This window comes from Thunnus thynnus, chromosome 13 (assembly GCF_963924715.1).
Source record: "Thunnus thynnus chromosome 13, fThuThy2.1, whole genome shotgun sequence".
NCBI lineage: Eukaryota > Metazoa > Chordata > Actinopteri > Scombriformes > Scombridae > Thunnus > Thunnus thynnus.
Window position 1 is genome coordinate 3,360,707 of NC_089529.1, and position 15,881 is coordinate 3,376,587.

At 37.0% G+C, this 15,881-nt stretch overlaps 1 protein-coding gene across 3 annotated transcripts in view; it reads right to left on the reverse strand.

Moving 5' to 3' along the window:
* Window positions 1-4,609: 4,609 nt before the first annotated feature.
* Window positions 4,610-15,881, reverse strand: part of LOC137195157 (protein turtle homolog B-like) — a 155,016-nt gene continuing 143,744 nt past the window's right edge. For all 3 annotated transcript variants that reach the window (XM_067607307.1, XM_067607306.1, XM_067607305.1), the window contains exons 19-20: window positions 13,861-13,988; window positions 4,610-11,903 (exon numbers count right to left, since the gene is read on the reverse strand). In XM_067607307.1, coding sequence (XP_067463408.1) covers window positions 11,689-11,903; window positions 13,861-13,988 — 343 coding nt within the window. In that variant the 3' untranslated portion in view covers window positions 4,610-11,688. The remainder of the gene's footprint in view (window positions 11,904-13,860; window positions 13,989-15,881) is intronic.

Genomic DNA, 15,881 nt, shown 5'->3' on the forward strand with positions numbered 1-15,881 from the left:
CCAGCTTTTAATGTTCACATATTTTGATGCCACAAAGCTTTTTTTAATGCATGTATAGCTTTTTTATGGCAGATTTATTTTTGCAACATTAAAGTTAAGCACAGGTGTAAATAATTCTGTTAATTAACGATGGCTCTGGCATGCACAATACTGGAGTCCTGGAACCAGAACACCCAATATTGGTTACACCTGTGTTTGACATGTCAGAATGTCTGCCCTGACGAAGGTATGTTGCTTTTTTGTCTTTAAAGATAAAATATATGCATACTATTTTCTTATAAATAAAATAGTTTTTAATAGAACTAGACCAGTAAAGGCCTTTCAAAGGTTGAAATGTTAAGACTGTGTATTTGACCTTCAACACAAATATTAGATAGCCATTTGCTGTGGAGTATTTACCTCCTTTTTGTAGCCTAGTTTCAGCTTTGACAGCCTGCACTGTGTCAATGTCCATTAACCATCACTTGGAGTCAATAAAACCAAAGGAGAACTTTGAGAATATGATCATCCATGCTTGCAGTTAGCCACTGATAGTGTGCTACAGCTTACAGTACAGCTTCACTAGTGATGATGCACATGTAATGAAAGTTACTTACCCTCTACATTCACTTGGTGAGCTCCTGACTTTTCAGACTACAGTGGCCAGCCACATTTGCAACACTTTGTAATAACCAGTATACACTGCAGTGCAGCATAAGGACTTGCTTATTAATGTTCAGATGTCTCATCTCACCATGAAAGGACATTGCATCATCCAGAGTACTGATTGCATACTTCCTTCAAACCAATTTTGACCTAAGTGTTGAGTGACTGATTGCCAAAGGTTGCTGCTACCTACTTCACCCTGAACTACAGAGAGATGAGACTCAGTTACAGAAGCCTGAAGCTGGCAGGGATTCAGTCAAATGCTCAAAGACACAGGAGATATTTGTAGACATTGGGGGCATTTTTTCTTTTTTCCCCTGCATGCATTATCATCACTGATGAGGTTTAAGAAGATACCATTTCAATGAGCCACAGTTGTCCCAAGAGATATTCCAGACTTAAGTGATGGATTTTGATTAAACTCTGTATAAGCTTACTGTAGACCAAAAATATAGTAGGCTAAATATATATACTGTTATATAACATGCAAGTATGGTATATACCATAAAAGTAACTAAACTAAATAACTCATCATCTTTTGATGAAATGCATGTTTCCCTTTTTTTATGAGAGCCAGCTTAACTTTTTCCTTTGATACCAACATTAGTACATTATCACTGCAAACAAGCATGCTAGCAGCTCTGTGAGGCTGTACTTGGTAGAGCCTCACAGGTTTTAGCATGTTAACCATGTTTGGCAGGTTTAGCATGTTAACCATGTTCACCACTATAGTTTAGTATTTTGTTAATTATCACTTAACATTAAGTTTTTTAACTTTGTGTTAAGTGAAATCTATAGGTATTTGGTCATAAATCATAAATAAACTATTAGACAAATTAAAACTTTGACCTGATGATGGCGCCAGATATCAGGGGGTCGTCATAATAAGTAGTACTCTTAAATGTCTGCAATCCATATTGTGGACATTTCAGTCAGGACCAAAGTGGTGGACTGATGACAGACATTATCACAGGCCATGTCTCAGGTTGTTGGCTTAGTAATGGACCTAGTCCAAAAATGTTTCATTAACACCATGTTGATGTCTATCTATTCTGATGTGATGAGGAAATGGAAGTTCAATGGTAAAAGTCATGAACATTTCCTGAATCTGACTCTAATCTTGTAGCATTATTGAAGCAGCATTGAAATCATGTAACTATCGTTTGTTTTCAGCTAATTTTTCACTAATCTAAATGTTGATTGACATTGCTTTAAATGAACTATTTTGCAGATCATGATGTTGCTTTTTCATTGATTAGGGACAGCTTGTGCCAATTGGGACAAAAGCCATGTCCCCAATTTGTAAAATGCTGATTTTTGGGTCAGTGGTTAAGGTTAGGGTTAGGGTTGGGTTTAGGCAAGTAGTGCTTATGGTTAGGGTAAGTCTCCAGGAAATGAATGTTAGTCTATGTAAATAATCCAAAAGTGACGTAAGTAAACCTGTGTGTGTGTTTCCCATCTTTCAGACATCCACTGGTTTCCATTCATTACATTATTCTCATGAGAAAATGCAGTCTGCTGATTTATTTTTATATGTACAAATATGAAATGAATGGAAAGCAGTAGTTGTCTGGAACAGAAGGAAAAATACTTGCAAAAGTACACAGTACACAGGCATAGTGTTGATTGTGCTGAAAATAATTATACACCTTTAAATGTTAATAGTGCATCGAATGATGAGGACCAGTTTGCTCAATAACATGAAAAATCATCTTAGAAAATTTAAACATTTTAATAAATAAAAACTGATGTAATATACACCATTATGAATATACAACTACAACAAGCATACCAAGACATTTGAAATACAAAAAACTGACAGTTCAATTTAGTTGCTTTGAAAGCTTCAATTTTTAGGAAGAGTGGGGGTGAGCAGGAATTACAATAGCCATACATTCTTGTTAGTGTTTGTGCCAACAAATATAAAAAGCATGACGATCATGAGCACTGACTTCTCAGAGATGGTGAACATAAAAAAAAAAAAAACAACAAAAAACTGAATAGTTACATATCTGGATTAAAGATTTCCATGAAGAAACATTTTGAGGTACTGAGTTGTCTACTCTTGTAACTAACAGTGAACACACTCACATGTTTTTTTGTTTTCAGAAGGTCATAATAAGAAAAAACCCCATTAAAAATGAAGCCTGTAACTCAAACAGGAAGACTGAACTGTTAAGAGGAGACAATGAGTTCAGTTTGTTCTTCTTCCATTTGTATTGCATTTTGTGATGGGAAAAAAACCCCCAAAGATATCAGCTTCATGAAACTTGTACATAAACATTAAGTTTTCATGTATAGGCTCCAAAACGGTGAGTCGAGTGTTTGCAGCAAACTTTTTTTTTTTTTTTAAAGAATAGTTTTCATCTTTATAGAGACATTATTTCAATGCTCTGGTCTTCAAACATACTGTAGTAACACTGCAGGTCCCTTCTAAGGAACAACCTCCATCTAGTGGTGGGGTTTGGAGTTTGTTCTATTGACTCAAGAGATGCATGGAAGTCTTAATGTCACTCCTTCCTGTCACCGTGTTGATGTTGCTTATGCCGCACAATACAAGGGGACCAGCAGGTACTAAGATGGATTTAAATGTCTATGACGAATACCGTATCAAAGGTCATGGCGAGCACATCTGAATCACTTGGATATAACGTCTTTTCACCGTGGCTCAGCACCAAACACAATGTGTGTATACTATTTGCAACCACCTCTACATTAGACTTTGAAGCACTGTTGAAGTTCCGACTAAAACGAAATGAGAAAGTTGTAAACTCAACCCCAAGAAAAAAGTCATTATGGACAGGTGTATTCAAACGAATGTTCTCTTTAAATTTCCTTGCTTTAAAATTTGCCGCTCAAAATGTTAGTCCTATCTGATCTGCGTATTCCCTGAAACACACCACAGAACCGGGTCCAGTGACGACTTACCGGCCAAACAGCATTCCTACAGTACAGTACAGGATAGTGTAGCTACATTTTGTCTGAAGCAAGGAAATCACTAACTTAAAAAAAAGCACCACAGATGTTTTTAAATAGCACCAGTTGTCAGAATGTACAGGTATATGGTGTGTGTGTGTTTTTTTTTTTTGGCAATGTACAGCACTGAATTGAATGTCACCAATGTCTAGAGTAACTTTAGCAGCTGCTGCAATGCTCACCCTCCTCTTCTGAGCGAAAAGGCAAGAGAACGTTCGTCGCATTAACTTGCACATGCGTCTGCTTATAACAAAAAAAAACAAAACGAAACATTTGGATCCCCTTATGTCAGTTCAAAGCAGCATCATGAAGCACTGCGTCTGTTACATACATACTGTAAATATACGCTGTAAAACATTTCTATTTGCACAGTTTGTGAATCAGATGAATATACATTTATATTGATGTGCTCTGCTGTGATACAGATTGCAAGGGAGCACCATAGTAGGGAAAAAAAAACAAAAAAAGATTCTCACCATTCTTTCATGCTAAAAAATATTTTCAAAAAGATGTGAACGTGTGATTGCAGAAGCCAGCCTGGTAAACTGACCGGAAACAAATAGTAGACTTAAAGAGGAGCTACATCCCAAAAAACAACACGAGTGATCAGTGTGGTAAGATGACCGGCCCACAAATAATTCAACAATTACTTTTGCTATTCACACAGAACGGATGTCGCTATAAAAACTAGTTTGCTGTATCCTTTTTCTGAGAGTGTCTGTGTAATCGACAGTGAGATGTACAGTACAGTGACAGCCGTTTGGGTGCACCATTCTCTTTTTGTTTTTGTACACAGCTGAAAAACCTCAGACAGACGTCATATTTTTCTCTACTTTGTGTAAGACTTTGCATCGCTACAATATAAAGCAACAAATGGATATAAAAATAATAGAATATAGACTTATACATTCTTGAAAACAAGTACTGTCCCCAAATATAGATACTCATTACCATTTTGGTTCCATGACAATATATATGTATTTATATATAATTTTTTTTTCCTCTATATTTCCTGGCTCTATAATATTAAATTCTTAAACTAATTTCTAGCATTTAGAAGATTTCCATCACTCACATAGACGTTTGGTCTGTTCCATAATGTTATAATGTGTCACTGAAGCAGACCCTACACTACTCAGTTCCCACTCAGTCTTTAGTATAGTCGATGTGCATCGTGTTTTCTTCTACAAAAAAATATATATGACAAGGTATGCTTATTTGAGATATTATATACAAGGTGTAAGGAAACCTTTTTTTTTTTTAAATCTCAAATCCGTAATGCCTTATTGTACACTCAAGTTTGGACATTTATAAGATCTCAATACTTTCCTCTGTGTTGCTGTACGGACACACTGATGGCAAGTATCTGCAGTCTTTTGCGTTACACAAAGACTGATTTTAAACGAGCTCGGCTGTGTCTCAAGTTTGGGATTAAAGTCTCTGCCTCGATGAATCCCTCTGCTCAGCAAAAGGTGATATTTGTTTATTTTGCAATTTGTCTGTGATTCAGCCTTTACTTCCTGGAAGAGGCATTTAATTTCTCCTCTTCTTGTAAAGGATGTTCTTGACAATCACAAGAAGAATCTGATAGATTAACATATAATCTCATCATTTAAAGCTAATTGTGATGTTTACTGGCTTGTGAGATATCATTTAGTAGACTGTAGCAGTGGATTGTGATGTTATTACATCGCACCGTATCGCTGTATCAATTTGCAGTTCATGGCCAAAAAGATCATATCGTGAGCAGTCCTGACCATGAGTCAGAATACCTACACGTCTATTATTTACAGTAAATCACATGATATGATTCAACTCTAATTTGCTCAACAAATTGTTTTCTCTCTCTTTTTTTTTTCGAGGAGAGAAGGACAATGATATGGCAGTTATCGGTGTAGGGTGCAGTGAGCTCGGGGGGGGGGGGGGGGGGGGGGGCAGAAAGGTGCATTTCAAACAACAACGATAGTAAATAACAACAAACTTTTTTTTGTACTTGTGCGGCATGTGTTAGCACCAGAGATTCTCCACTCTTGGCATGAGATAAAAGCCTCTTCAACACGTCAACAATACGGTGATAAGTCTCTCTTAATGCATGGTAAAGTCAGAGAAGGACGTCAGACTCTTCCTTCTCCTCAGCCCGAGAGTCCAGAGGGATACAGTACTGAGATTTTCTTTACAAATTTTTAATGTGATTTAAAAAAAAAAAAAAAAAAAAGTGTGATGCTTTTTTTTTCAGACACCACAAAAATGACTTCTCAGCTTTATGATATCTGAAAATGTGAAGCACTATCAGGGGCAAATGTTATATATGTGAATGCAGAGCTACTGTCTTTATAATTCATGGAAAGTCTGAGCTAAGGTATTTCACAAAGAATCAATCATATTCTAAAATTTACATCTATGTACTGCACTTAACACAAGCCAGACTGCAATTTGACAAATATAGCATTAAATCGACTCGTTTCTTTTTACTTCAGACGACGGTTCGTAGCTAACATGGACTATAAAAAATATCAATCGATAGACGTCACGGAAGTAGTAAAGAGCTAATCTACCTGGCCCTAAGAACCAAATCATCTGGAAACTATTCTGGATGTTTAGATCCACGGCACTTGTCTAACTACATGGCATGTGCTTTTATTGCATCTCAATGCCACTGTGTCTTGAGGGTCAAATGATTTTAAAATTTGAATGATAAGTCTCGCTGTAAATCAAATAGAATCTAGTCAGATTTAGCGTAGCATTAGGATTACGTCTGCCAGTATAGGAGGTGGTTTACTGAACTGGTTGTCCATTCTTTTTTTGTCCTGTGCACTGCTTTTTATAGTCAGTTTAAAAGCATTACTACTTACTTTGATCTTTCAGGCTTTTTCATTGGCTTTTTGCTGAGAAGTTTGGGATTAAACACATCACTGTTGCCACACTATTCTCGCACATAACAGCTGCAGCATGTTTGCTCCCGTAGTGGCAAATTACCCCGGTTTTGTCAGTAGCATTCAAATGTTTATACCATGCAAATAATTATCTTTCGCTATACACTATGTACACGGACACATTTCTCAGTGGCACATAAAGAGGTATACAGTAGTTCTAATGTCGGGGTGGATGTGACTCTCACCCTCAGCCTTGTTTAGATGTTTCACACTGTCCTCACTTCATTTAAGTCTCATTAAAGCCCTTGGGTGATGAAAGAACGGCACAGTCACACAAAGCTACAATTTCCCCACCACCGCCGCTTTGTTTGAAGAGCTCTATTGTGACTTTGAGTTTTCAGGGTTTTTCTCTAAATCGGTGTACTCAAGTTTTCATGGTATTCATTCTCTCTACATTCAGCCAAAACATAGAAAAAAATGAACCATAACTGAACCTTCACTATATACAGAATAATTTACATTTCAGTGCTTCAGGTTCAGTTATTTTGATCATTTTCGATGTGGTTTCCCTAAAGAATTTCGGAGGCGACTCGGACCTCTGCTGTGCTCTGAGGGAGACGTCACTTTTAACTTGAAAAATATATCCTGGCTCTGTGAACACAGTCACAGCAGTATCTACAGAAAAATAATTCCCATATTGAAATAAAAAAATGGGGATATATTTCATATTAATTTCTGTACCAGCATGCATATTATTAACCAATTTTAATAAAATATGCAATTTCTTATTTTACAGTAGTAATTATAGACCTATTATATCTACAAATTTCAATATAGAATCTTTTGTATATTTTAGGTCTTTTTCCACATCTGTCTGTTGTTTCTTTTTAAATGCAGGATTTTTACATGGAGCAATATGTTCAGTGTGAAGTTGGCATCAGTTTATGATTTCACAGATGTAATATACGTAATTAATTGTAGAATTAATCTCTCAACAAAAAACAGGACAATGGGTATGTATGTATGTATACTGGGACAATATGTTGGTATGCAAATTACAAATATTATTGTTAATACAGTTAGTTTTGTTTTAATTAAAACTCTTTAAAGGAAGTTGCAGGACTTTTCAACATCTGTCCTACTAATCCAATATTAATCACATTCCAAAACCACATACTTGGTAAAAAGTGGTGATTTCTTCAATAGAATTTAAATCTTTTTTAAAAATTTTTTTTTTTACTTAATATGGATCATGGATATTGTTTTTTCTCCACTTAGCAGCTTTGCTATCAGTAAGGAAGTACTATCTCGCTAATTTCTTATAAATGTAAATATCGTCCTGAAGGTCCTAACAGGGAAATTCATTGTGAATTGATAGTAATCACACTGTCCCTTTAGTGTGTTACCCTGCCCGTTCATACACAGCCAAAGTCCATGACTTCTGTCCCCTCTATCATGCAGGCCTAGAACGTCTTTCACCGAAACAAACCCAGTGTCTTCATTCATTCAGCTCATTCTCTACGGAGCTCTGCTATGAGGACCCACAGCAACACAAACATCAGAAGTGAAACTTTCAATAAAACCAAAACGTCCTTCTGAAAGGAAAGTAAAGCACTCCTCTTTTTAAAAAAATACCATCCTATAAACAGCATAAAGACAATGATATTTAACAGCAAGAAGGCACAATTACACACTTTCCTTGTAGAGTATGATGCATAAAAGTGCCTGCAGTTTTTCAAATATCACTGTATGTTATAGTAAAGGCCTTTATGGAAGAGGAGCTCCATATTTCTCTTTCAGTGTGATTTTGAATCCAACCACCACTCCAACAAGCGCCTTCTAACCACTTTTATAGCCTTTTCTCCTTTCTTTATATAAAAAGTTACAGCAATTATACCATTATGAAAATGCAGGTGGCATTTGCAATTAGCATTAGTACAGCATTACTTTATGGTTTGCTTAGCACCTTAGGCTGACTCTACTGCTAAAGCACTCATGATGACATGGCTTCTGACTGATGTTTTTCAGTCAGCATAAGATCATTTAGTGCCTTACAAAGAATTTAAAAACGGTGTTGGTGTCACATGGTGGATCCTTATTTTCTTCTTTCTAGTTTATCTAAGCAAGCCAAAACAAATTGTGTGCACGGTTCTTCAAATACCACAGCATTCACATCAGTGGGCAGTAGCCCTAATGAATACAATCTTGCTATTTGCTGATAGTGGATTTGTCAATGAATTGTCTTCTATGTGCATTTCATGCCACTTCATTCTCACTGAAATTATTCCATCTGACTTTGTTTGTCTTTGGAAACAGAGATTGTAGTTTCAGTTTAGTTACAGATGTTAACATTGCATTTTACAGATTGTATTTTAATTTCCACAAGAGGTGCATTATATATATAGATGTTCCAACGTTGAATAATTCATCATAAATAAAGGCACTAACATATTTACTAAAACACTTTTTAAACTGCTAAAGCAACCAAAATGCATCTGTACGATGCTTTAATTAACTTTGTTCCACTACGCTGGATACGGTCGAGAGTCAGGACACTTTTTAGAAAAACGCTCTCGAGAGACTTAGTGATAAGCATTCCCTGCATGGATGTAAATAAGAAAAATGAACATCTCTTCTTCTCTCAGTCAAATATGACAGGAGAGGTCGGTTGTCAGAGAATCATTTTAAAACCTTGATACTTCCCCTTTTAGCCAGCGTTGACTGTAGAAATAGCTTCATCAATCAACCAAATTTAGTCACTTTAAATGTGGCTTATTTCAGAAGACTATGTTGGAGTTGAAGCTGCGACAGAGTCTTTGCTCAAAATCACAATCAAAAAAAAAAAAAATACATCAATAAATAAATAAATACATAAAAACTGCACATTACCAATTAACATACCTATGAGCAATACCACTCCAAACACATGTCAGCAGAGCATGGATACTGCTTCCATGTTGTATTAGGAGCCCAAGATATGCTGCAAGTGAATACACCTTATGAAGAAACCGAGCACCTTTTGAGCAAAACTGAAAAAAACGGCAACAATAGCTTGTAGTGTAACATCATACACCCATCCTCTGACTCTAAAATATGACGCAGCTACAGCGTGTGTAACATGTGATATAGTTTCTGATGTTATGGCACTTCCTCTATTCATCCAATAAATAAATAAATCATTTTAGCGCCTTAGTATCCACATTTCAGTTCGACAGGCAAATTTAATCAACTCAATCACTGGAATCTTTCAAAAGAAAGGTAAACATAAACTTTTGGCTCACTGTGTTGCCTTCAATGCCACATACTGTCTCTTAAAGGATGGCTGTGCGCTCAGCATTTTCATTTTTAAAATGGCAAGCACATAAAGAGACTAAATACAAAGGCTATGAATAGAAAATGGACAAAAGAGGCAGGTACCTACATATGCGTGCACAAATTGCAAATAAAAAAATAATTAGAAATAAAAATTAGACTCAAGTGAAGCAGGCAACCAACCAGAGGCTCCATTAAGGCCAAACAAAGCCATTGTTCTCTATGCCCTCTAATATGTAGGAAAAAATACTATCATATACTATGGCACACAATCCTATCCTCCACTATGTATGGATGTTTTTTTTTTTAAATTGAATTGTTTTTGGCATGACTATAGTATTTTTCTGAATAGGATTTGGAGCCCTCTACACTACCTAAAGTAGAAGAACTGGAGAAGATGTAAAGGAACGGACACAAATGTATGGAACTAAATGGAAAGATTTTGCTCCAGTGCAAACTGTTCGAAGAAATGAAAAGCTAAAGACAGAGTTGATGAGCGGTTAATTGGAGCAATTAAACGACTTCATATTGGATCAAATGATTTTCTTCACGTTTCTCACTTAATGTAATCTGATTGAAAAAGTTTGTAATCAGTTTAGCATTGTTCATTGTGCCTAATGGTTTGTTAGAAGATTGTGTGAGCTGCAAACATCAGCTCCTGGTGAAACCCTGTGATTCACTGCTGAATGACATCTATTGAATAAGTAGTTCCATATAGTGAAAGTCAATAGAAGAAAGTAAAGTAGTCCGGGGTTGTGTTTCTGTTTGTCAGAAAATTCCTTAAACAACAAGCCCAAATCTTGATCATTTACAACAGAGCAGAAAAATGTGAATTTTTTGTGACAGAATTATCATCCTAAAGATAAATAAACGGAATAAACTCAAAGTCTGTTCATCTAACAAACTTGAAAGAAGTACATACAGCATATGAATGAATAACAAGAACACATCATTACAAAAGATGTGAGCGGAGCATAATGACTAAAAAGATGAAAAAAGGCTAGTTTGTTCTGCTGGCTGATCCCGGTGGTTGTGTGGTCTCGTGTCCTGTGCTCTGAGGTATACTTGGTAGGAAGTGAGAACAGCCATATTTGTGAGGCGAGTTTCTCGGCAGATTAAGAGACGTTGCTGGCGGAGAGGATCTGGTGGAAGGTGCTGCTGTAAACGGAGACCCGCAGGGCTTTTTCGGGGGTTTGGATTGGCTCAGCACAAGAAACATGACCCAAGCCTGGAGGAGCTTTTCAAATTAAAACGGTAATACTGGAGTAGGAAAATTGGGATTTTAAAATAAAATGGGAAAAACGGGAGTTGGTAATCAAATATTGCTTCTTTTTGACTATCTTTTTGCACTGGAGTAAAACTTTGGAAAACTCTGATTTGAATTGCTAGAAGTCAATATTTTTTTAAAGGGAATACTACTTGATTTAAGCATATGCAGGACATTCTTAGGCCTTTGGCCATCCCAATCAGTAGTTGTAAAAACAAACATTTTCAGAGGGAAAGCCTCAATCTGTGATGTCAGTCACTTTACCAATGCTGCTGTATTACTCACAGTAAATAGAGACCATCTGTACTTTTTTTTACTGAAAAAAAAAATGTTTTTTTTATATTTATCTTATTTCTGGTTCTTTGAAGTTCATTTGTAGGCATCACAGATTGTCAACATGGCAGAATGCTTACTTACGCAGATTGAACTGACCAAGGGCTGTGCTACAGAATATACCAATCTGAATGCTGAAATTTAGTGCTATTCCCCTTTAAAGATCACAAACTGCAAACATCTTTAGTTGATAGTGTTGTTTTTTTTCCAACTGGGATGTAGCTAGTGTTATTTTGGAATGGGGGGTGTGTAGCACGTATGTGACCTTGTCCTCATGGGCTTTCAGAGGAGGGTGGCATGGTCTAGGTCTATGTTGTCCATGCTAGCCAAAATAGCCTTCTGGTCCTCCCGTGGTGGGCGGCGGTACAGCAGAGCTGAAAAGCGAGTATATGGGTCATGGAGGATGGGCCGTTTCTTCTTCTTGCGGAGGTAGAGAGCTTCTTCGGGCTGGAGTACCTGAGAGGTGTAGGCCTGCTGGGTCTGAGAGGTGGAGACACCTGCAGGAGGGAACATTAAAGGCAGGTCACTGCCACCAGAACTCATGGTGGAAATATCTACAGGTAATTCTACATAATAATGCCATTGACATCATTTGACATCATTGACAGTTGTTATTCTACTGAGAAAATACTTATAGGGGTTGGCTGTTCTTGAATACGATAATGTAAGGCTGCCCCTTTTACAAAAGAAAGGTCAGTTTTTTAATATAACTGGAAAAATGGATCATTTTAACATGATCCTTTTAATATTTAGAGTCTTTACTAGACACCAAACAAAACTATGTGTATATATACTATATACATATAATGTCATATCATGGAACTTTATTGTTGCGCAAAATCAACACATCTCATTAAAACAAGAAATGTTTCTCGTTTTAACATAAGTTGGTTTATTACCAAAAAAAGAAACTTTCATATGTTGTTAAAATAAGAAAAAAGTCAATGCCTAAAAAGATACTGTAGCATAGATCAATCATAACTGATCACAATATAATTATATAACAAGATCTGGACCGGTGTGTGTTTGTCTGTATTATGACTGTGGGCTGCAGTCATATTGTTTTTGGTAATTATTGTGTGGATTTGGTGTCAATTTGGATCTGTGATTATTAACGATCAGGCTACAATTGGGTACCAGCCATTGCAGTGAACAGACATCTCCCACTCCTCATGACAGCATGTACTATAAGCATGAATGACGGTGTGCTTAAATGTGCATTCAGTTCATGGCCTCTCTCTACAGAACTCATCTAGCACCCCAGGTTCTGTCTGTCACTATTTAGGTTTCAGTGTAAGTAGTAGTGTATGAATCCATTAGCACCACTCCTCCACCCCCACCCTCAGCACACATGTTGTTCTACTTCCTACACATATACTTTTACGTATACTGTATATACTTTAACACAGGGCTAACACATTTTGAAGACTTGTCCCTGCAACCCTGCACAGTGTAAGAGGGAAGAGATAATGGATGGAGGGATTCTATCACCGTATCCCATCCCACGCATGTCTTCTCTTATCTTTTGCTCATTTTAACAGCATATGAAAGTTTCTTGTTGTGGCAAAAACTTGTTTTAATGACATGCATTGATTTAGTGTAAAAACAAGAAAAGTTATAAAATAATAACAGTAATAATGGGAAAAACAACAAACTCTTGGTTGTGTGTGCTGATCTGTGCGTCTGAGTATAGTATGTTGTTTTTGTGTGTACCCATCTATAGGTTCACTATGTCAGACCTTGTACATTTCAGTACATGTTTTGTGCGCTTTTGTTTGGATGGATGTTGCATTATGGTAAATGTAGGATTCATTGTTTTTTTTGGAGCTTGACACATACTAGAGACTAAAAGACAGGAGATCTCTGCCTGTGCTGCTTCAATTCTGACCATTCTGTTTTTAATTTGTCTCTCGTGAGTCCCCAAATTATGGGAGCACAGATCAGAAGCATGTGATATAATCACTATTTACTATTTACTAGTGAGGTTTTGCCTCGTTTATGTCTACTGATAATAGACAAAACTTTGATGCCCAAACCAATTTGTAATTATGATATAAACATCATATTACACAACATTAATACGTACAGCATTTATTGAGTGGACACAGCAACTCCTATATCTACTTTTGGCAAATCACTGGGAAGGTTACTCAGTTCTAATGTCTCTGCTTTCTGATTTTTGCAAATTAATTTCACAATTTTGGAGAAATCCTGTTTACATGTACACTTGTGCAGAGAGAAAGGAAATGTAACTGCTTTGCAACTCTGTTGGACACCACATATAAAAATGATGCATCCCCTGTGTGTAGCAAAAAACAAACAAACAAAAAAAAACCCAAAAATATAAATCTTTGAGAAGAAAAATATAATTTTTCCTGTGCTCATCATGATTTAGCACATTTTTAAACATATCAGTGTTTAAAGAGTGAAAGCAGACAGGAACAGGGTTCACACCTGCTTTCTTTCTGGTCTTGGAGTTATTGTTGTTCATCATCATCTTCTTGGCCTTTTTAATACGTTGGTATCTCAGTGCATCAATCCTCTCAGACCCCGAAAGGGCACTCGGCGCACCTCGACGTTTTCTGGATAAAGAAGAGAGAGAGGGAAAAACGGGTAACTCCAGGCCAAACATAGTCAGTGGACTGTGTTTCTGCACTACGGAGCGCCACAAAATCAGAGACCCACACAATCTCAAAACAGCACTGCTCGTGCTAAGCAAGAGGTGCTGCACATTGCCGCAGGATCAATGTGAGACACCTAAAGAGCTGTACTCTGAAATTTTTCAAAGGTTTGATGAACAATGTGAGAAGTTCTACTATTACCATAACCTTGAACATCGTCTGGTTTTAGTAAGCATAATGTTTATGTTAATGATGATTATGTTAAGTTCATAAATCCAGATGGTTTAAGAAATTGTGCACCTTGAAATGTCATTGCCCTTCAAGGACATCTAAGATATTTTTGCTCAAATTGATCCAAACAATCTTTATCCAAAGAAAAGCAAAGTCATACACAACTGCTGAAACCGTCAGTTCACCTCATGGTGTGGATTAGGACAATGAGTAAAGTTTTCGAGAAATACAACATTTAAAAAGACTTGCATTGTTGGTTTCAGAGGAAAATTCTCCAAAAATGAGGACTACTTTGTATTTTGAACAAAATGTAAACAAGACAATTGGTGATATGTTTGCAGATTGGATGTTTCTTTTAGAAATGAATCTATTCTGCTCTGAAAATAACAGATGCAAATGTTTCTTTGGTGTGGAGTGTATATTTCTCAGCTGCTCATGATTGCATCTACAGACCTCCCTCCCTCCCTCCACGGAGGCCCTTATGACTTGGCAGCCAACAGATTTCTGCCACAAACACACACTTGGTTCTCTCAAGGCACAGAAAACAATTAGCATTACAGAGAGGCCATCTTCCCGCCGTGGCTGCAGAGAGAAACCGAAGGACGTTAGTAGAGGGGGAGAATCACAGCTGAGCAACAAAGCATCATCAATATGTATTCATAGACATGGATACTGTCTACAATGGGCTTCACCATGCTGACAGGGGGAGAGATGGCGGGAGGGGAAAATGACTACTCGGGAACAGTCACATAATGAAAAATAAGCCAAAGAAAAGCGAAGCACTAGGACAACAAATGTAACAAGAATTTATCCATATAATTGTTTCTTTTTTGAAACGGAAGAGCAATATTTAGCGATGGCATGCATGGCAGTTTGCACATGGAACACGACTTTAAAGGGGAATACATTCAAAAGCACTTCATCGGGCAGTTCACTCAAACATAAGGGAGTCCTCGACCCCCCCTGTGCCCCCCCTTGCAAGCCCTTGGCAAAATCTTTGTTCCTTAGGATAAAAAGAAGTGCGTAAGCTATTTTTGGTGGGACACTTACTTCACATGGCAGTGAGAACTGTTCTGCAGTCCAAACTTACAAGTGCAATTGTATGTTTAAAAGTGGATGGTTTGATTCATGCTCTGTACAGATGCTTTATACAGGAGATTAAGGCCATGTGTCCACCAGGAATCTATTCTGAGTTACTTGAGCTAAAGAGATGCTTGCTGGAAGTGCTGGTCATAGTTCCTGCCTGTTTAAAATCTGCAAGGTATCTGGTGCATTTTTATTTAAAGATGGTCTATTTTTTAACTTCTTGAAACTGGTGCTCTGAGAACTGAACACATGCTAAACTTTCAACACTGCCAGGAACATGCAACAGTATTTCTATGGAATTGTTAATGCAAAAAAAGAGCTGTGAATGATGGCTCCCAGTGGACACACAGCTTAAGGTGACGTCATAACGCCAATCTTACAAAATATTTCTTGGAGATTGGGGTCCAAAATATTTTCAATTGGTGTCAAACAATATAAGCATCTGTAAAATATAAATGGCTGAATATGTCACGCTTGAGGAGAATGCTAAGAGGGTTATTACGAAGTGATCATCTGAGAATGATAACATAAGTCAAC